The 17,731-nt window shown below is 38.9% G+C and overlaps 1 protein-coding gene across 1 annotated transcript; it reads left to right on the top strand.

Moving 5' to 3' along the window:
• Positions 1-7,755: 7,755 nt before the first annotated feature.
• Positions 7,756-8,304, top strand: LOC142625161 (uncharacterized). The gene has a single exon (XM_075798858.1). The coding sequence runs from the start codon at positions 7,756-7,758 to the stop codon at positions 8,302-8,304; it is 549 nt and encodes a 182-aa protein (XP_075654973.1).
• The last annotated feature ends 9,427 nt before the right edge of the window (positions 8,305-17,731 follow it).

Here is a 17,731-nt window from a genome sequence, read left to right as displayed (position 1 = left end):
AAGGCAAAGCAAAACGCGCTGTTTTTCATCCGTATCCAAACATGTACTAAAACAAAAGCCAATTTTTTTTCCACATCTCTCTCCCCGTATGCGTGCTAAGCTCTTCCCAATTGGGAATTTAGGGTTTATAAGAATGTGAGTTTTTTTAGGATGATGAACACAAGAGCCACATTTCAACACAAAAAGTCAAGCAAGTCCCACACATGTTATCAAAACAGTGAAAGATGATATATAGAACGATTAAAGAAACCATGCTTCCACTACGGCCGTTTTTTTTCTCCTTGGCACATCAACTCCTAGAGGTTTTTTTTATCCTTCAATTGTTTCCATGGCTAGCATATGGCCCATCATCGATCTATTGCAGAAATACTTGAAAGGGCTGATGGGGGATACAGGGGAAGACCTATACAGATGAAAGAGATTCAAAAGTAAAAGTACAGACACTGGAAGTAAAAATGAAAAACAAAATGTTTTTTAAAGTAACTTGAAGATAAATATAGTGGACTACTATTTTTCTTGTCTGGCTTAGTAACTTGCATGACTTTAACAAAAAGAAAAATGCTAAATCCCCATATATAACCTAGGTAATAAACATAGAATACTTCGTAGGCACCAAAAACTAAAGCCCTTTATGGAAACCTGTCTAAGCCAGAATCTTTTATAGATAGAAAAGTGTAGTAGTATCATTGAATTTTAATCCTTTAGGTACCAGAATCTGAGTTTGGGGGAGAGGCTGGCACGCACATGAGACAAGGAGAGGGACGTGGAAAAAATGCTTTTGTTTCAATTGATTTTGAAAAAAGGTGTTTTAGTCTTTTAAGTTTGTTCCACTTAAGCAAAATACATGTGCTTGTCACATACAGTAGGATTTCGTTAAACATAACAACAAAAATAACACCAAGATGCAAAATGTGATAAGTGTGATAATTTAAGGTGCAAAGTGTGCGTTCGAATAGTTTAGAATGCAAAGTGTAATCTATTGCATAGTTTAAAGTAGTAAAGTGCAATTTCTCCGAATAATTTTGTTGATGTGTGAATTGTCTATGTTTTTGGGATGGATGTGTGTGTCTTACTCATTTAACTTTTATCTATTTTGTGGATTCAACGTCAACCATTGGTTTTTTAAGATGAGACTGGTCACCTATATGTAATAAATTTTATTTTATAGCTTAAACCAAGGAATATCCTAAGGGTCACTAAGCTAAACTAAGGTCTAATTTGAATCTTGAACCAAAAAAATTTAGACTTGTTAGATCTATTACGTGTTGAAAAGATGTCAGGCACCCCCACAATGCTCATCTCTAGATAATACCTCATTTTGAATCATTCCTATGGTTCACTATTTGAAACATAACTTAGATATTTTGGTATGGATTTTTTAAAAAGATATTATTTTTTGGAAATTATTTTGGAAGCAAACTATACATGCTTCTATTCAATTATTTGATAGAAAATTAAATTTGTATTTTGTAGTAAATACAGCTAAACTAATTGGTGACATAGATAGCAAGCTTAATTTTGCAATTTATCCTCCCATGCAAAAAAGACAACAAAACACATTTGTCAAATTTTTGTGGAATATCAACTCAACTTTATAAATTTGAGGATATTTCACTTGATTTGTGGAAATTTTGGGTTCAAATAGTGACCTATTTGAAATTGGGGGCTTTGTGTAATTTTTGGAAGAGTTAAGGGTTTTCATAAAATTTTGAAAATTTAGGTGTCAAAGTGCAGTTTTGAAAAGTGTATGGTTAAAAGTAAAATTATAAAACCTTTAGGGGTCAAAATTCAATTTAAAAAAGTTTAGGGGTGCTATTGCACCAACAATTTCGTTATATATCAATGTCATTATAACATGCACTGTCAGGAATTATTGACTTCTTGCAATGCTTTATTTATAGGAGGTTATTATAAGAATTATATAGTTTGGTCCATATATAATTTAAGTTTGTAGCTCAACTGCATCTTTTCTCTAACGGAAATATGCAGAGTTCAAAGTGATTACTTAATTATCAAAATTTATATATATCACCCAAGATGTCCCAAATATATATATATATATATATATATATATATATATATATATATATATATATATATATAATTTGTTGACTTCGATTTTTTTTTTTTTTTTAATTAGGAAGCTGCATCTCTTTTCCAAAAGTCACGAGTCATATGAAATGGTGGAGCGATCTTAATTTTATGATGATATTAAAGTATGAAACCTTCTCCTTCATATCTTTATAAACTGCAGGTTGGAATTCATGAAGGATTTCTAATCCCAGGAATCTGGGACAAATTCCTTCTTATTTGTTGTGGAAGCAAACCAGGTCACATGATTACTTATCTCTGTGAAATTAAAACCCCAGGCAAGAAAATTATTCCAACTAGCCTATGAAACAAACAGGCAACCAGAGATAAGAAGAACAAGCGAAATTTCCTGCAAACAAAAAGAATCCTAATACACTGATTGAGTTCATTAAAGCCTTTGGTAGGCAAACACCTTTTTCTTTTTTTTTTCTTTTTTTTAAGATATTCACGTGTGAGTAATATGATTAAATAGTAAAGTCTCAAATTGAATAATACATAAGAAGAATGAACACTTAACATAACATAACTAGTGGCATACCCACACATTGTGCGTGATAATTTTTTTAAAATGATCTCATTAAATATGTAAGGTCACAATTTGCACTTAAGCCCAATTATAGAAAAGGTATAGGCTCAAAGAGCCCAATACAATAAATTTGTAAAGAGTAGGTTCAAAATCTATTTTCTTATGAGCTTAGATAGCAACGGTAGTGGCCCAAGATCACAAAATGATAACGATGGACTAGTTTGTATGGTGAAAAATTGTCCTCAGACTCAAGCCGAGGAGCTGGTTCTTATATTTCTTCTTTCTTAAAAATAGATTACAAATATTCAGTCTACAGTGTTTTCTCTCTTCTTTTCTCCAATCCCTTTTTCTCAGGAGCCTCTCTCTATTTTATACCTCTTTCTTGTTCTCATTCCCTTCCTCCACATGTAGGTCTAGATTGCTAGTGTTGATATTTGTCCCATCAACGCCTTCCGGAAGTCTTTGGGTAGTAGCTGTAAGGCTAAAAATCACTGTTTAGACATCACTTCCTCATTAATGCGGCCAGAGTTTTGGATGCAAAGCATTCAATGCAGTGGCAACAGCTTTCCCTTAGATATTTTATAACTGTTCATTTACTCTGTGATTCCATGAAACGTATCTTCATCAATGGGACCTTCTAGAAAATTGTTTTGGACAAAAGGTACTAACATCTGGCCGTTGCTTCGTTTAGCTGAGGAGACACCCCTCCTTGTCTGTCCTCGGACAAAAGAACACCCTCGGATAAAGCCCATGGCCCAATATGCGCTTTTGGGCCTGTTATCCCTACAAAATATATTTTTTATAAATATTATTATTTTAGTTATTAACCATTGGTTATTCATTATTTTTTAAGTTAATAAAAACCTTAAATATACCTTTTTTAACCTCCATATATATATATATATATATATAAAATGTGAATCTTTACACATACCTTTAAATGTGTAAAACCATAGATTATTAATCCATAATGATAGTGACTATTTAATTTTTATCATTTTTATGATCCCATTTGTAACGCTTCTTACCATTATCATATATTTACTAACTAATGATTTGCGTAACAAAGGCATTAAATGAGAGGTAGTATCATTCATTAGATTTTCAAAAATAATACTGTATGAAAATTTTATGTGTGCTTATATATATATATATATTATATATATATTATAAATAAGGTTAAATGAAATGTCAAAAAAGAATTTTAAAATTTCTAACTTTATTTCTTGTGTAATTTCTATTATTACTGGAGAACATCTTTTTTTAGTTATGATTAGTGATAAGGATAATTTTGTAATTAGCCCATAACGAAACAAAAGGCAACGGACATGACAAGGTCATCAGCATTGCTCATGAGAGACGACAGCAGTGTAAGGTCTACAGCTTTACCCCGAAGCTGACGACTGCACTTTGGAAGACGATACAGAAAGCTGAAGGGGATATATAAACCTTTGACAGATCTGACATGGCTTTACTTAGTCTCCACGCATGCATGTACAAAGAAACATCTTGTGCCCCATGATCAACCCTAATCAAGAAGACTTCTACAAGGAAAGAATTCCAGAAGATACGCAAATTGAAGAGGTTATCTCCTGTAAGGAAAGAACTTTTTAATTAAGGTAGGGATGTCTGGCACTCTTGGGTTATAGAACAAAAGATTCCTCTAACTTGACCGTCTGAGGGTTTTTGGCCAGTACCACACTAGTACTTTTCGTAGGTTCTTTTTCTTCCTTTTATGTTATGCATGTCCTATTTGGAGCAGGTAACCACCATGTGACTTACTGATGATTTTCAGCATCATCAATTAGCACCGTCTATGGGAACTTTAGCGACTTAAAAACCACTTCCCGGATAAAGAGTTGCATGGTACTTACTCGCTCGATGACGACCGACAACAACGCTCAAGAAGACGAACCACGCACGACCGCACTCGAGAAACAAGTCCAAACTCTAGCCGCTGCCGTGGAACGCCTCACCAAACAAAACCATGATTTGGAAGAACAGCTGTGCCAAAGGAATGCGGCAATAACACTCAAAAGGAAGACCAAAAAGGCACCAGCGCCGAGAGAAGGAACCAGGAAGGGCCGGAGGGTAGCAATGCCCCAAGCAAACCTGAACGATGTGACAAGAGCCGGCCATCCATCATTGATACAGTTCCATCTCACATAGTCACCGAGATGCAGATGATGAAGGAACGAATGGACCTTATGATGAACGCCCTTAGAAGACGGGTGTCTAACGACCTCGATGACTTGGTCCATTGAACTGATTCGCCATTCACAATGTCCAACACTTCATTACCCCTTCCATTGAAGTTTCGTATGCCGCATGTAGAAAATTACGACGGATCCAAAGACCCCTTGGATCATTTGGAATCTTTCAAGACTCAGATGAACCTTCAAGGGGTGCTAGACGAGATCATGTGTAGGGCCTTCCCCACCACACTGAAGGGACCTGCAAGGATTTAGTTCAGCAGGCTGACACCCAACTCCATTGACACTTTCAAGGAGTTAAGCGCCCAATTTGCCTAGCACTTCATCGAGGGGCACATATATAAGAAATCCACCGCATGCCTAATGAACATTAAGCACCGGGAAGACGAGACACTAAGGTCTTACATAACTCGCTTTAACAAGGAAGCCCTCTCAATCAACGAGGCGGACGACAAGATACTCGTGGCGGCATTCACCAATGGGCTACGGAAGGGTAAGTTCATATTTTCCCTATATAAGAATGACTCGAAGACCATGTCAGAGATACTTTACAGGGGGACCAAGTACATGAACGCGGAAGATGCGCTACTGGCCCGAAAAGAAAAGTCTAAGAAAAGGGAAAGACAGGAAGACATACTGCTGGACAGGGGGCGAAAAATGGCTAGAACCGAAGAGCAACGGGAGGACAAACGCTCCAAGCCACCCGTGGGGAAGTTCACAAGCTTGACCCTACTGACTGCCTCGATCGACCAAGTGCTGATGCAAATTAAGGACGAAGGAGCCCTAACCTTTCCCAGCAAGCTGAAAGGAGATCCTAACAAGAGGTCGAAGGACAAATATTGCCGCTTTCATCAAGATCACGGCCATGACTCAACCGACTGCTACGACCTGAAGTAGTAAATTGAAGCTCTTATCAAGCAAGGAAAGCTGCAAAGGTTCGTCAGCAAGGAGAAAACGGATCCACCACAGGAATAGGCTCCTCGATGGGAGAACGAGCGCCCCAGACCGCCCATAGGAGATATAAGAATGATTGTAGGAGGCACCGCTATTGCTGGGTCGTCCAAAAAGGCCCGTAAGACTTACCTCAGGATGGTTCAGAGCGTCCAGCTGATGGGTTCCGTACCAAAGATGGCATGGGTCGACAACCCCATCATCGGATTCTCAGAAGAAGATGCACGAGGTCTTCACCATCTGCATGAAGATGCACTTGTCGTTAGCATACGAGCCGGAGATTACAACATGCACCGAGTTCTGGTTGACAACGGCAGTTTGGCTAACATCCTCTACTACCCCGCATTCCAGCAAATGGGGATTGGTAGAAAGCGACTAGTTTCGACGAACGCTTCACTCGTTGGTTTTGGGGGAACAAGGTCGTTTCCCCTTGGTGTGGTCACATTATCCGTGACGGTGGGCGATTACCCCCAACAAATCACTAAAGACGTGACGTTCCTCGTGGTCGACTACTCATCTGCTTACAATGGCATCCTCGGACGACCTACCATCAATCATGGAAGGTTGTAACCTCGACCTACCACTTAATGATCAAGTTCCCTACCGATTATAGAATAGGAAGGCTGCGCGGAAATCAGGAAACTGCACGCGAATGCTACATAGCTATGATGGAGATGGACGACCACTTCCAAGCCATAAATATAGAAGAACGCCGAACAGTGACGGAGCCTGTTGAAAGACTTGAAGAGATACCTCTCGACGACTCCCAGCCTGATCGAACAACCAGGATTGGTACCCTCGCCAGCCCGTTGGTCCTCCAAGAAATTACGATTTTTCTCAAAGATAACTGGGATGTATTTGCTTGGAACCATGAAGACATGCCAGGAATAGACCCATCGATCATGGTGCACAAGCTGAATGTGTCGCCCTCCTTTCCACCCATTTGTGAGAAGAAGCGGGTGTTCACCCCGGAACAAGACAAAGCCATAGCTGAAGAAGTTCAAAAGCTACAGGAGGCGAACATCATCAGGGAGGTTTACTACCCCGACTGGTTGGCAAACATAGTAATGGTCAAGAAAGCCAACGAGAAATGGAGAATGTGTGTGGATTTCACAGACCTGAACAAGGCATGCCCCAAAGACAGCTACCCCCTCCCGCGGGTCGACGTCTTGGTTGACTTTATAGCTCAGTACTAGTTGTTAAGCTTCATGGACGTCTTTTCAGGTTACAACCAGATTAGAATGGACGAAGCAAATCAAAAGAAGACTTCGTTCGTTACTAGCCAGGGCCTCTTCTGCTATAAAGTGATGTCGTTTGGCCTCAAAAACGCGGGCGCGACGTACCAGAGGCTCATGAATAAGATGTTCGCACAGCAGATTGGGAGAAACTCCAGGTCTATGTCAATGACATGTTAGTGAAAAGCCGAAAGAAGGATGATCACTTGGAGGATCTCAGGGAAACGTTTGACACCCTTCGTTCCTACAACATAAAGCTTAATACGGGCAAGTGTGCCTTCGAAGTGACGGCAAGAAAGTTCCTAGGGTACTTGGTATCCTAGAGAGGCATTGAGGCTAACCCGGACAAGATCTGAGCTATAGTAGAGATGACACCCCCTAAAAACGTAAAAGAAATACAAAGCCTTAACGGCAAGATGGATGCGCTTACCAGAGGCTCATGAATAAGATGTTCGCACAGCAGATTGGGAGAAACGTCCAGGTCTATGTCAATGACATGTTAGTGAAAAGCCGAAAGGAGGATGATCACTTGAAGGATCTCAGGGAAACGTTTGACACCCTTCATTCCTACAACATAAAGCTTAATCCGGGCAAGTGTGCCTTCGAAGTGACGACAGGAAAGTTCCTAGGGTACTTGGTATCCTAGAGAGGCATTGAGGCTAACCCGGACAAGATCCGAGCTATAGTAGAGATGACACCCCCTAAAAACGTAAAAGAAATACAAAGCCTTAACGGCAAGATGGATGCGCTTAACAGATTCGTGTCCAGGGAAACAAATAAATGTCTACCTTTCTTCCGTACGTTGAAGAAGGCCTTCGAATGGACAGCCAAGTGCCAGCAAGCATTCAAAGACCAGAAGGCCTACCTCTCATCCCCACTATTACTGAGCCTGTCAAAGTTGGGGGAAGAATTATTCCTCTATTTAGCTGTGTCTCCAGCTGCCTTCAGTGCAGCCTTAATCAGAGAAAAAGACAGGATGCAAAAACCCGTGTACTACACCAACCGGGCGCTTCGAGGGGCAAAAGAGAGGTACCTGCCAATGGAAAAACTTGTCTTTGCTTTGATTACTTCAGCTCGCAAGCTAAAGTCGTACTTCCAGGCCCACAGCATCGTCATCCTGACTAACAAACCTCTACGACGAGCAATGAGTAGTCCCGAAGCTGCCGGACATATGGCATTGTGGGCGATAAAGCAAAGTGAGTTTGACAGACAGTATTGCCCACGTACTTCCATAAAGGGACAAGTGGTCGCCGACTTCATCGCGGAGTTCACCGGTATGGAAAACTAGGGGGCAGAAAAGCTTCCTCATTAGAATATACACACTGACAAGTCGTCCAACAGACAGGCTGGTGGAGTAGGCATTGTACTTTGTTCCCCCGAAGGGGACGAGATTGAATGCATGGTTCGTCTCGAGTTCCCTACGACTAACAATGAAGCAGAGTACGAAGCTCTAATAGAGGGACTAGATCTTACTAAGGCAGCAGGAACCGTGAGTATGATTATCCATTGTGACTCTCAAGTCGTCACAAACCAAGTAAATGGTGACTATGAATGTAAGGGCGAGAGGATGAAGAAGTACCTAGAGCAAGCAAAGAGAAGGGTGAACGACCTATAGGTCAAAGTTGTTTAAATCCCCAGGGGAGAAAATGAGCAAGCTGACCGTCTTGCCAAGGCCGCATCAGCAGAACGCATGGTCGTCCCCGACAAGGTACTGTCCTTTATTCAGCTTTCGCCACTAATAGATATCGTTAAGGTGCAGGAAATGAGTTCCGAAAGCAATTGGACCACACCTTTAACTACCTACTTAAAAAACGGCATACTACCTGACGATAAGGAAGCCACTAGAAAGTTGAAGGTTCAAGCAGCACGATTCGTCTTGATAAAAGACATCCTATACAAGAAGGGTTTCTCTTGACCGTACCTAAGATGTTTAAGTCCTGAGGAAGCGGATTACGTCATGAGAGAAATGCACGAAGGGATCTACAGCAACTATTTAGGGTCACGATCATTGGTACATAAGCTGGTTTGAACTGGATATTACTGGCCGACCATGCAGTATGACGCCCAAACCTATGTCAAAGCCTGCTACAAATGTCAAAGATTCAGCAACATCATCAGATAACCGACGAAGGAGCTGATTCCAATAACAGCCCCGCGATTATTTACTCAATGGGGGCTCAACATCATGGCCCCATTCCTAGTGGCAGTACGGCAGCTGAAGTTCCTAGTAGTCAGTATAGACTATTTCACTAAATGGGTAGAAGTAGAAGTCTTGGCTACCATTATAGAGAAAAATGTGAGGAGCTTCGTCTGGAAGAGCATCGTCTGTAGGTATGGAATCCCTAGGGTCTTAGTCTTTGATAACGGAAAGCAGTTCGACAATGACTCCTTTAGGGATTTTTGCTCACAATTGGGAATCAAAAACCACTACTCCTCCCCAGCCCACCCACAACCAACGGACAAGTTAAAGTCACGAACCGATCCTTACTCAAGATCATCGAGACTCGGCTCGAGGGGGCGAAAGGTGTCTAGCCAGAAGAGCTACCAAGCGTACTATGGGCATATAGGACGACAGCAAGAACGCGTACCAAGGAAACACCCTTTCAACTAGCGTATGGAAGCGAGGCAGTCATCCCAGCTGAGGTCGGGCTCACGAGCTACAGGGTGGACAATCACGATCAGAGGAGGAACGATGAAGCCCTACGTCTACAGCTTGACCTAGTTGACAAAGTCAGGGCAACAACTGAACAGAGACTCTCGCGATACCAAGATCTCATGGCCAAACACTACAACTCTTGGGTCAAATACCGAAAATTCAAGGCTAGAGACTTCGTCTTAAGAAAGGTAAAGGGCACCGCCAAAGACCCCGCACAAGGAAAGCTCGACCCAAACTGGGAAGGACCCTACAGAATCACATCATAGCTGAGGAAAGGCACCTATCACCTGGAGACACTGGACGGACAGAAACTGCGCCATCCATGGAATGCCGAGCATCTCAGGAAGTACTACCAGTAGAAGACTGCATGAAGGACGCTACTCCTCATTTTCAATTTATTTCTTTTAGTTATTTACTTTAAGTTTACTACAGTACTTTTTAAGCCCAAAGGGCTGAAGTTTATTCTTTTTGGAACAATTTTCTACTTATTTATGCATTCATCACAATAAGAGGAGTTATTAAGATATAACCTATGCGCATGTCTACCCCTACAAAATTGGGTTTGAAGTCCATAAAGTGAACGAGGCTATTACTAAGTCCACAAAGTGGACGAGTTTACTACCAAGTCCACAAAGTGGATGAATTTAGCATAAGTCCACAAAGTGGACGAGTCTATTACTAAGTCCACAAAGTGGACGAATTTAACTTCCACAAAGTGGACGATTTTATTGCTAAGCCCACAAAGTGGACGGATCTATTACTAAGTCCACAAAGTGGACAAATTTAATATAAGTCTACAAAGTTGACGAGTTTATTGCTAAGTCTACAAAGTGGACTAGTTTATGCTAAGAACGCTAAGTGGACGAGTTTACCAAGTCTAGAAAGTGGACGAGTTTATCAAATAGACGGGATTGTCAGAGAATGAGCTAGTAAAAGCCACAATTGGGCAAACTATCCACAGGCCGACATGCTTGTTAAGCCCACAAGTGGACGAGTCTAGGTAAACAAGCAGACAGGGTTGTCCTAGTATCCTAAAATAAGCATACAAAGTCTCCAAGAAGCACATTCCCAAAACATAAAGCAATACATAGAGATCAAGTAAAGCGATGAATGTAGAGAAACGTTGAAGCATAAAAGATGTTTTTACAAGTAAAACCCAAAAAACAAAAGGGCATCAAACATTGTCTGGAAATTAGCTTAAATTTACAACAAAAAAGAAAAGGCTAAGTTCAAGAGGCCGGGGGATCTCGTGGGTCTTCGCCACCCTTGGGAGAAAGGTCCTAGACGCCTTGAGTAAAAGGGTCTTCAGCAGTAAAAGGATTGGCCGACGGGGTCAACAGGCCGACGGGCTAATCCACGACGGGTTGAATGAGGAAGACACTGTCATTTTTCAAATTTTCCTTGGACTCGGTGAGGCTGTCACTCTCTTCGAAGACAGTATCGCCCACGGGTGTCAACGACAGAGGATCATCCATAGTGACCTTGGATAAATCCAAGTTAGGGTAGACGGACTTGACCTGCTTTAGACAGTCCTCAAATCCGTCACCATAATAGACAACGCAAGCATCTATAAAAGGCTATGAAGCCTTAAACTCACGTCAGTCCTGGCCATCTCCACCTGGCCTAGAAAAGCCATCAGCTCCTTTTCCACTGTCGCTTTGGCTTCTTGTTCTTATTTCCTCTGATGACCCTCCTCCTCCAGCTATTCCTTTATTCCCTTCACCTTCTTATTAAGAGTACGAAGAGCTTCCTTGTATTGCCCCTGCACATCGGTTAGGTTCTTGATGCGCTTGTGCAAACAAGTGATCACTCCCTCTTTAGCGACGCCCCTATCCTGCAAAGCCTTCATACCAACCAGAGCCTATACAGCAGAAAAGCCGTCAGCATGTTAAACACAAGTAAAAAGTAATGATAAAAAATAACAAAAAATAAAATGAAGTACCCGAGCAAGGTCAAAAAGGCTTGACGCCCCCAGCTCTTCCGTCACTTGCTCAGCACAAGGATCTACCTCCTCACTTTTAAGAATGGACTCCATCACCTCAATGGCGTAGTCCTTGTGGGTTAGAAGACGGCGATCAGGTCCCTGAGTGACAGGGCCTGATGTCGTCATTAACCACTTGCCTGCCCCGTGGTTTGGTTTAAGGGGCGACAACTTCTTAGGTGCTTATCCCCAGGGGTGATGGCAGTCTTCTTTGGAGGACAATCGTCCTTCCCATCAGCCTTCCTCTTAGCAGCCGCCTTCCCAATGGCCTTAAGAGCTGACGAGGATATCCTTTCCCCCTTTGCTTTCTTCTTTTCTTCCTTCCTTCGGGCAGCAGCTGCCCGCACCAACGCCCTCTGCCTAGCTCCCTCCATCTCTAGAAAGGATAAGAGATGAGAGCTAAGACAAGAAATGACAAAAAGAAAGCGACGGGATAAACTAAGGATACTTACGACGACGAGAATAGGCGTTTAACTTATAAGCTACCAGCGTCGGCTTCGAACCTCTGCAGTAAAGATGTAAAGTGTCGAGTGTAATTCGGTCCCGACACTTCCGCTCGTCTAACGGGATTGCTATTACCCGACAGATAAAATCTTCTTGTTTAGCTGTGATATGTAGACGAACATTAGCTGAAAAGGAGAGTAAACGGTGTTAGAAATTAGAAACGAATAAACTAAGGGAAGAAATAGACGGGGTTAACCTGAATCCTTGACAAAAGCCCAAATGTTGTCAAAGCCATGAGGCATCGTCTCCCACTCTTCCTAAAAGCATACCCAGTTCGTCCCTTTGACAAAAAAATACCTAACCTTCCAATTCCTTTTAGAATCGGGCATATCAGACACCAATTTTAGCTCCTTCTTCCTTACTGCGAAATGGTATATCACCTGGGACGAGACGATATGTTGGGGATGATAGCACTAAAAGAATTCGTCAAGAGTTAGCTAACGGTTCCCGCCACTCAAACGACCCCACAAAATCTCAGCCCCAATGAATATCTGCCAAGCATTGGGGGCAATTTGGCTGACGAATAAACCCAAAAAATTAGCCAACTGACGATGAGGTGTCATCAGTGGCAGCCTCAATCCTGCCGCGAACATGGCATTGTACATGCCGACGTCCGCAGTCTTCCCAGAATAACATTTCTCGAGCTTCCCAGGGAGACAGATTAGGATGTCATCCGGAATTTAATGACGGTCACGTAAAGCACTAAAAACCTTGTCCGACATCGTCGGTAGAAATTTGTTGACAGTCCATTTCTTGGGGAGGATGAAAGGACAGTCATCTCTGGGGCCTCCCGAAGTACTCTCTAAGGCCTCCTCATCTCCGTCATTTTGATCCCCGTCGTTCTTTCTCTCCTCTTCCCCCTTATTACCCTCATCTTCACCCTCACTCACTACTTCCTCATCTTCTCCTCTACAACTCTTCACTTCCTTGTCAGGAGATCGGACTGACGTTCCTCTCTCTGAAAACCAAGAGAAGCCCTCATTTGTAACGTTTCTTACCATTATCATATATTTACTAACTGATGATTTGCATAACAAAGACATTAAATGAGAGGTAGTATCGTTCATTAGATTTTCAAAAATAATAGTGTATGAAAATTTTATGTGTGTGTATATATATATTATAAATAAGGTTAAATGAAATGTCAAAAAAGAATTTTAAAATTTCTAACTTTATTTCTTGTGTAATTTCTATTATTACTGAAGAACATCTTTTTTTAGTTATAATTAGTGATAAGGATAATTTTGTAATTAACCCATGATGAAACAAAAGGCGACGGACATGACAAGGTCGTCAGCATTGCTCATGAGAGACGATAGCAGTGCAAGGTCTACGGCTTTACCCCAAAACTGACAACTGCACTTTGGACGACGATACAGAAAGCTAACGGGGATAAACTGAAGGGGATATATAAACCTTTGATAAATCTGACGTGGCTTTACTTGGCTCCACGCATGCGTGTACAAAGAAACATCTTGTGCCCCACGATCAACCCTAATCAAGAAGACTCCTACAGGGAAAGAATTCCAGAAGATACACAAATTGAAGAGGTTCTCTCCTATAAGGAAAGAACTTCTTAATCAAGGTACAGACGTCAACCCTACACTACTATAAAAACCCCAAAACCCTCACAAACCAAGGTACGCATAATTTAACCTAGCTTTGGTACTCTAGAGTTATAGAACAAGAGATTCCTCTAACTTGACTGTCAGAGGGTTTTTGGCCGGTACCACATAAGTACTCTTCGTAGGTTCTTTTCTGTCTTTTGTGTTGTGCAAGTTCTATTTGGAGCACGTAACCACCGTGTGTCTTATTGACGATTTTCGACATCATCAATTAGAAATATGGTTTTCATAGTTAGAGTTTGATTAGTTTTAAGTGTAAATTAAGTAATACAATTTTTTTTTTTTTTGTTGAGAAAGTACTACGATTGTAGTTAATTATTGATTATTGATTTAATTTTTTAAGTGAATGTAAATATTTTACTACATTGTAAAGTTTTTTATGTTCTCCCTATAGTCATCTCTATTTTATTTTTTACTTCTCCTTACAACCTCTTTGTTTTCCAATTAACAGTTACTTAGTAATGATTGATTTTTTTTTCTTTATCTACTCTTTATTACTTTGTATTGTTATTTTCTTTACCATCTCTCTCTCTCTCTCTCTCTCTCTCTCTCTCTCTCTCTCTCTCTCTCTCTCCACTAGCAACCGCTCGTTTTCCAAAATTTGATGATGATTCTATGACATTAAATATGCATTATTAGTTCATTTCTTTATGATATATTTGGTTAGAATATCCTCATTAATTTTTTTTTAAATTTAGTGTTTCTTAATTGGCATTTGTTTTGTATTCCATTTTTCCTTTTGATGCATTAGGTGTGAGAATGAGTGTTTCCCTAGCATTACTCCACTTTATGAGGACAATTTTATTTATTGAATTAAAGCAAAATATTATATGTTTAATTTTTCAAATAAAAAAATGAGAGGAAATATAAATAATTTAATGATATATATATGGGGGATTTGGCTGAATTTAAACATTAATTAAAATAATAAGAGAAGAAAAAATAATAAAATATATAACAATAAACACTAACTTATCCAAATCATTATATTTAATATAATAATATGATATTCTTAGATACTATCTTTAATTTTTTTAATAATGCAATATGATAACATTTAACAATTAAAGTGAACAAAAAAAACTCAAAACACAAACTAAATCGCATCAACCTAAAATAGAGTTCTAAAAAACACAACTTTATCAAGCTACGATAGAGATGCAAGAAAATTTTTTATAAAAAAAATCCACCAAAAAAATTGAGGGAGAAAGAGAGGGAAATAACCTTTTTTTGTAAGGGAAGATTATGCAAAGAATGGAAGAGTGAATTACAAATTTATATTAAGAGGATGACAATAAAAAAGAAACAAAATAAAGGAAGATAAAGGGAAAGAAGAATAGTGATATTAAGGTCAAAGATTTGGGGAGATAAAAAGGTAAAGGAAATGAGAAAGGTTAGAGAAAGTGTAAATGTTAAAAAAATGAGTACAATTTGATGAGGACAATTTCTTTAGGGCAAATTACAACTTAGCTACTTGTGGTTTGGCCGAAATTTAAGTTGCCTACCTGTTATTTGAAATCCCATGATGCAAATGTTTCGCTTGATTGTTTTTTATCTTATTTGATCTTGTATTTTTATGTTTTTTGTGTTTTTGGAGAAGAGAGACATAAAAGTGGAGGAAAATTGCATATTTAACCTTGTATTTAACAGAATTGGGTTATGAAACTCTAACTGAGCTAACCTCAAGTGGTTAAGTGTTAAATTTTAAACCACATGTAAACAACTTAAATTTCTGCCAAACCACAAGTGGGTAAATTGTAATTTGCCCATTTTTATTTGAATTTAAGTAATTTTTTTTCTAATTTTTTAAAATGAAAAGGAAGTGAAAATCTAAATAATTTAATGATAAAAATGATGTGGTTGGATTTTAATATTAAATAAAATAAGATAAGAAGAAAAAAAAAAGTAAAATTAAAAGATATAATAATGAATACTAAATTATCTAAATCATGTTATGTAATAGAATAATATTATATTCTTATCTACTATATATATATAAATATAGATTATTGGACCTAAATCCATTGGTTTAAACTTTTTGATTAAGTGGTGTTATCTACCTTGGGATCACGCCTCTCCCCTTAGGTTTCAGCTGAGACTTATTACTAGAGCCATATTTGATATAAACCAATTAAAGCTCCGTTTGGATCCAGGTTGCGTTTGCCTTTTTGCCTTTTTTTTTTTTTTTTCAACTCAGCGCCTCTTGTATTGTTCATGGGATATGAATAGTATAAATAGCTAGGCAAATAAACAGTGCTAAACAGTAACTGGAAAATATTTTTTTATTATTTTCAGTTTTCAGCAAAATAAGCGGTATCCAAACACACACTAAAAGTCTCAAACAGGAGAGCTGTAATCATCTCTAAATTAAGCGGAAATATTTTGTGATGACTTGACTATGTAATGACTTAATACACAAGGAATGTTCTGCTTTTGTGAAAGTCAATTTGTGGAGATGAACAGATTAACCCCCCTATTCCTCACCTCCCATTACATTTTTGACAATAAAATTCTTGGCTGACTTGCTACGTTTCCAGAAAAATGTTAAAACATGTTTATATATATATATATATAACCTTCTGCATCGATCGTACTTTCTGATAAATTAATTAAGGAGGCACGTAGACACAAATGTCTGATGAAAGCAATTAACCCGCGCGCATAAACATTCTAGGGGCTTGAATCATATTTAGAATCTGAAATAGAAATAACCTTCAACTAGCTAGGGGATATCAGAGATATGACTGTTGTACTGATATTAGTTAGTGGTGAACGCATTTAAAGAGTACTGAAGCATTCCTTTCAGACTTGTAAACTGGGCATCATGTGTGTTGCAAAATGATAGATATATATTAATTAGATCGGAGGTGAAATTGAAAACGTACTTACTAATTCTTAAAGCATTTTCTTGGGGATGATAGCATTACATTTATATATGATGAAGGGACAAGCAAGGTCCAAGGGCCCAAGGATGCCTGAATAACTATCTCCTTTCTAGCGCAACTAAAATATTCCAGCCTCTCATCCACGTCCTATGAGTTGCTTCATGATTTTTCAATGAACGTTTTGCTTTAATTTTAGTAATTAACCAATATATTCTTCTGGGGTCGTTATTGCCTAAAATTGAAATATCTGACCTACCAAAGCTTAACTCAACTTTGGTGCAGTCATCCATAAAAAAGAGAGTATGTTTTAATACATGGATAACAAACAAGCCAAAGCCAATGAATGAATATCATGTAATTTAATTTATATTGTTCCTACATAATATTCATTCAATCGCATGTTAAATGACTCATTTGGTATGCTTGTAGCAGTGCTCCTTTTGGTCTAGTTATGTGCATGGATTCTTCCATTTAAGGCATTACAGCTGGACATCTCATCTGGAATAATAGGAAGATAGCAAAGTTTTAGGCCTCTGGTTTCTTTAAACAAACAAACCATAACTGCTCTTATTCATGTGTAGCATGCATGCTAGACTATTCATGTTAGAGTATTCACATCAGTCTCTTCTAATTTTTAGGTAAACTAACTCAAAAAATTCTTTTTTTTTTTTAGTTTAGTTAGGATGCTCTGTACACGCACATATCAGACTCAATACTCTATTTTTTACTACATTTAAATATTAGTGAAAAAAAAAAGTCTAAAAATACAACCAAAGGCTAAATATTTTTAAGTGGTGAATTTGAAAATAATATTTTTTTATTTTATTTTAGTCGACTTTAACTACAATGCAATTGTTGTGAAAATAATGTACCATTTTGTTGTGTATTCGCATTACTCCTAATCAAATTGTCAAAAAGTGAACAAATTTTATGGTTCCAAAAAATGTTATTGTTCATCTGTCATAAAATTATTATTAAAATATCAAAACCACACATCATGATGGTGAGCAACTATTTTTAACAATACATGTCAAAAACTGTATGAGAGAACATAACATAAAATA

The sequence above is a fragment of the Castanea sativa genome, chromosome 2 (genome assembly GCF_040712315.1).
Source record: "Castanea sativa cultivar Marrone di Chiusa Pesio chromosome 2, ASM4071231v1".
Taxonomy (NCBI): Eukaryota; Viridiplantae; Streptophyta; class Magnoliopsida; order Fagales; family Fagaceae; genus Castanea; species Castanea sativa.
Note: the sequence above shows the minus strand (reverse complement) of the source record. Positions and strands in the feature narration are given on the sequence as shown.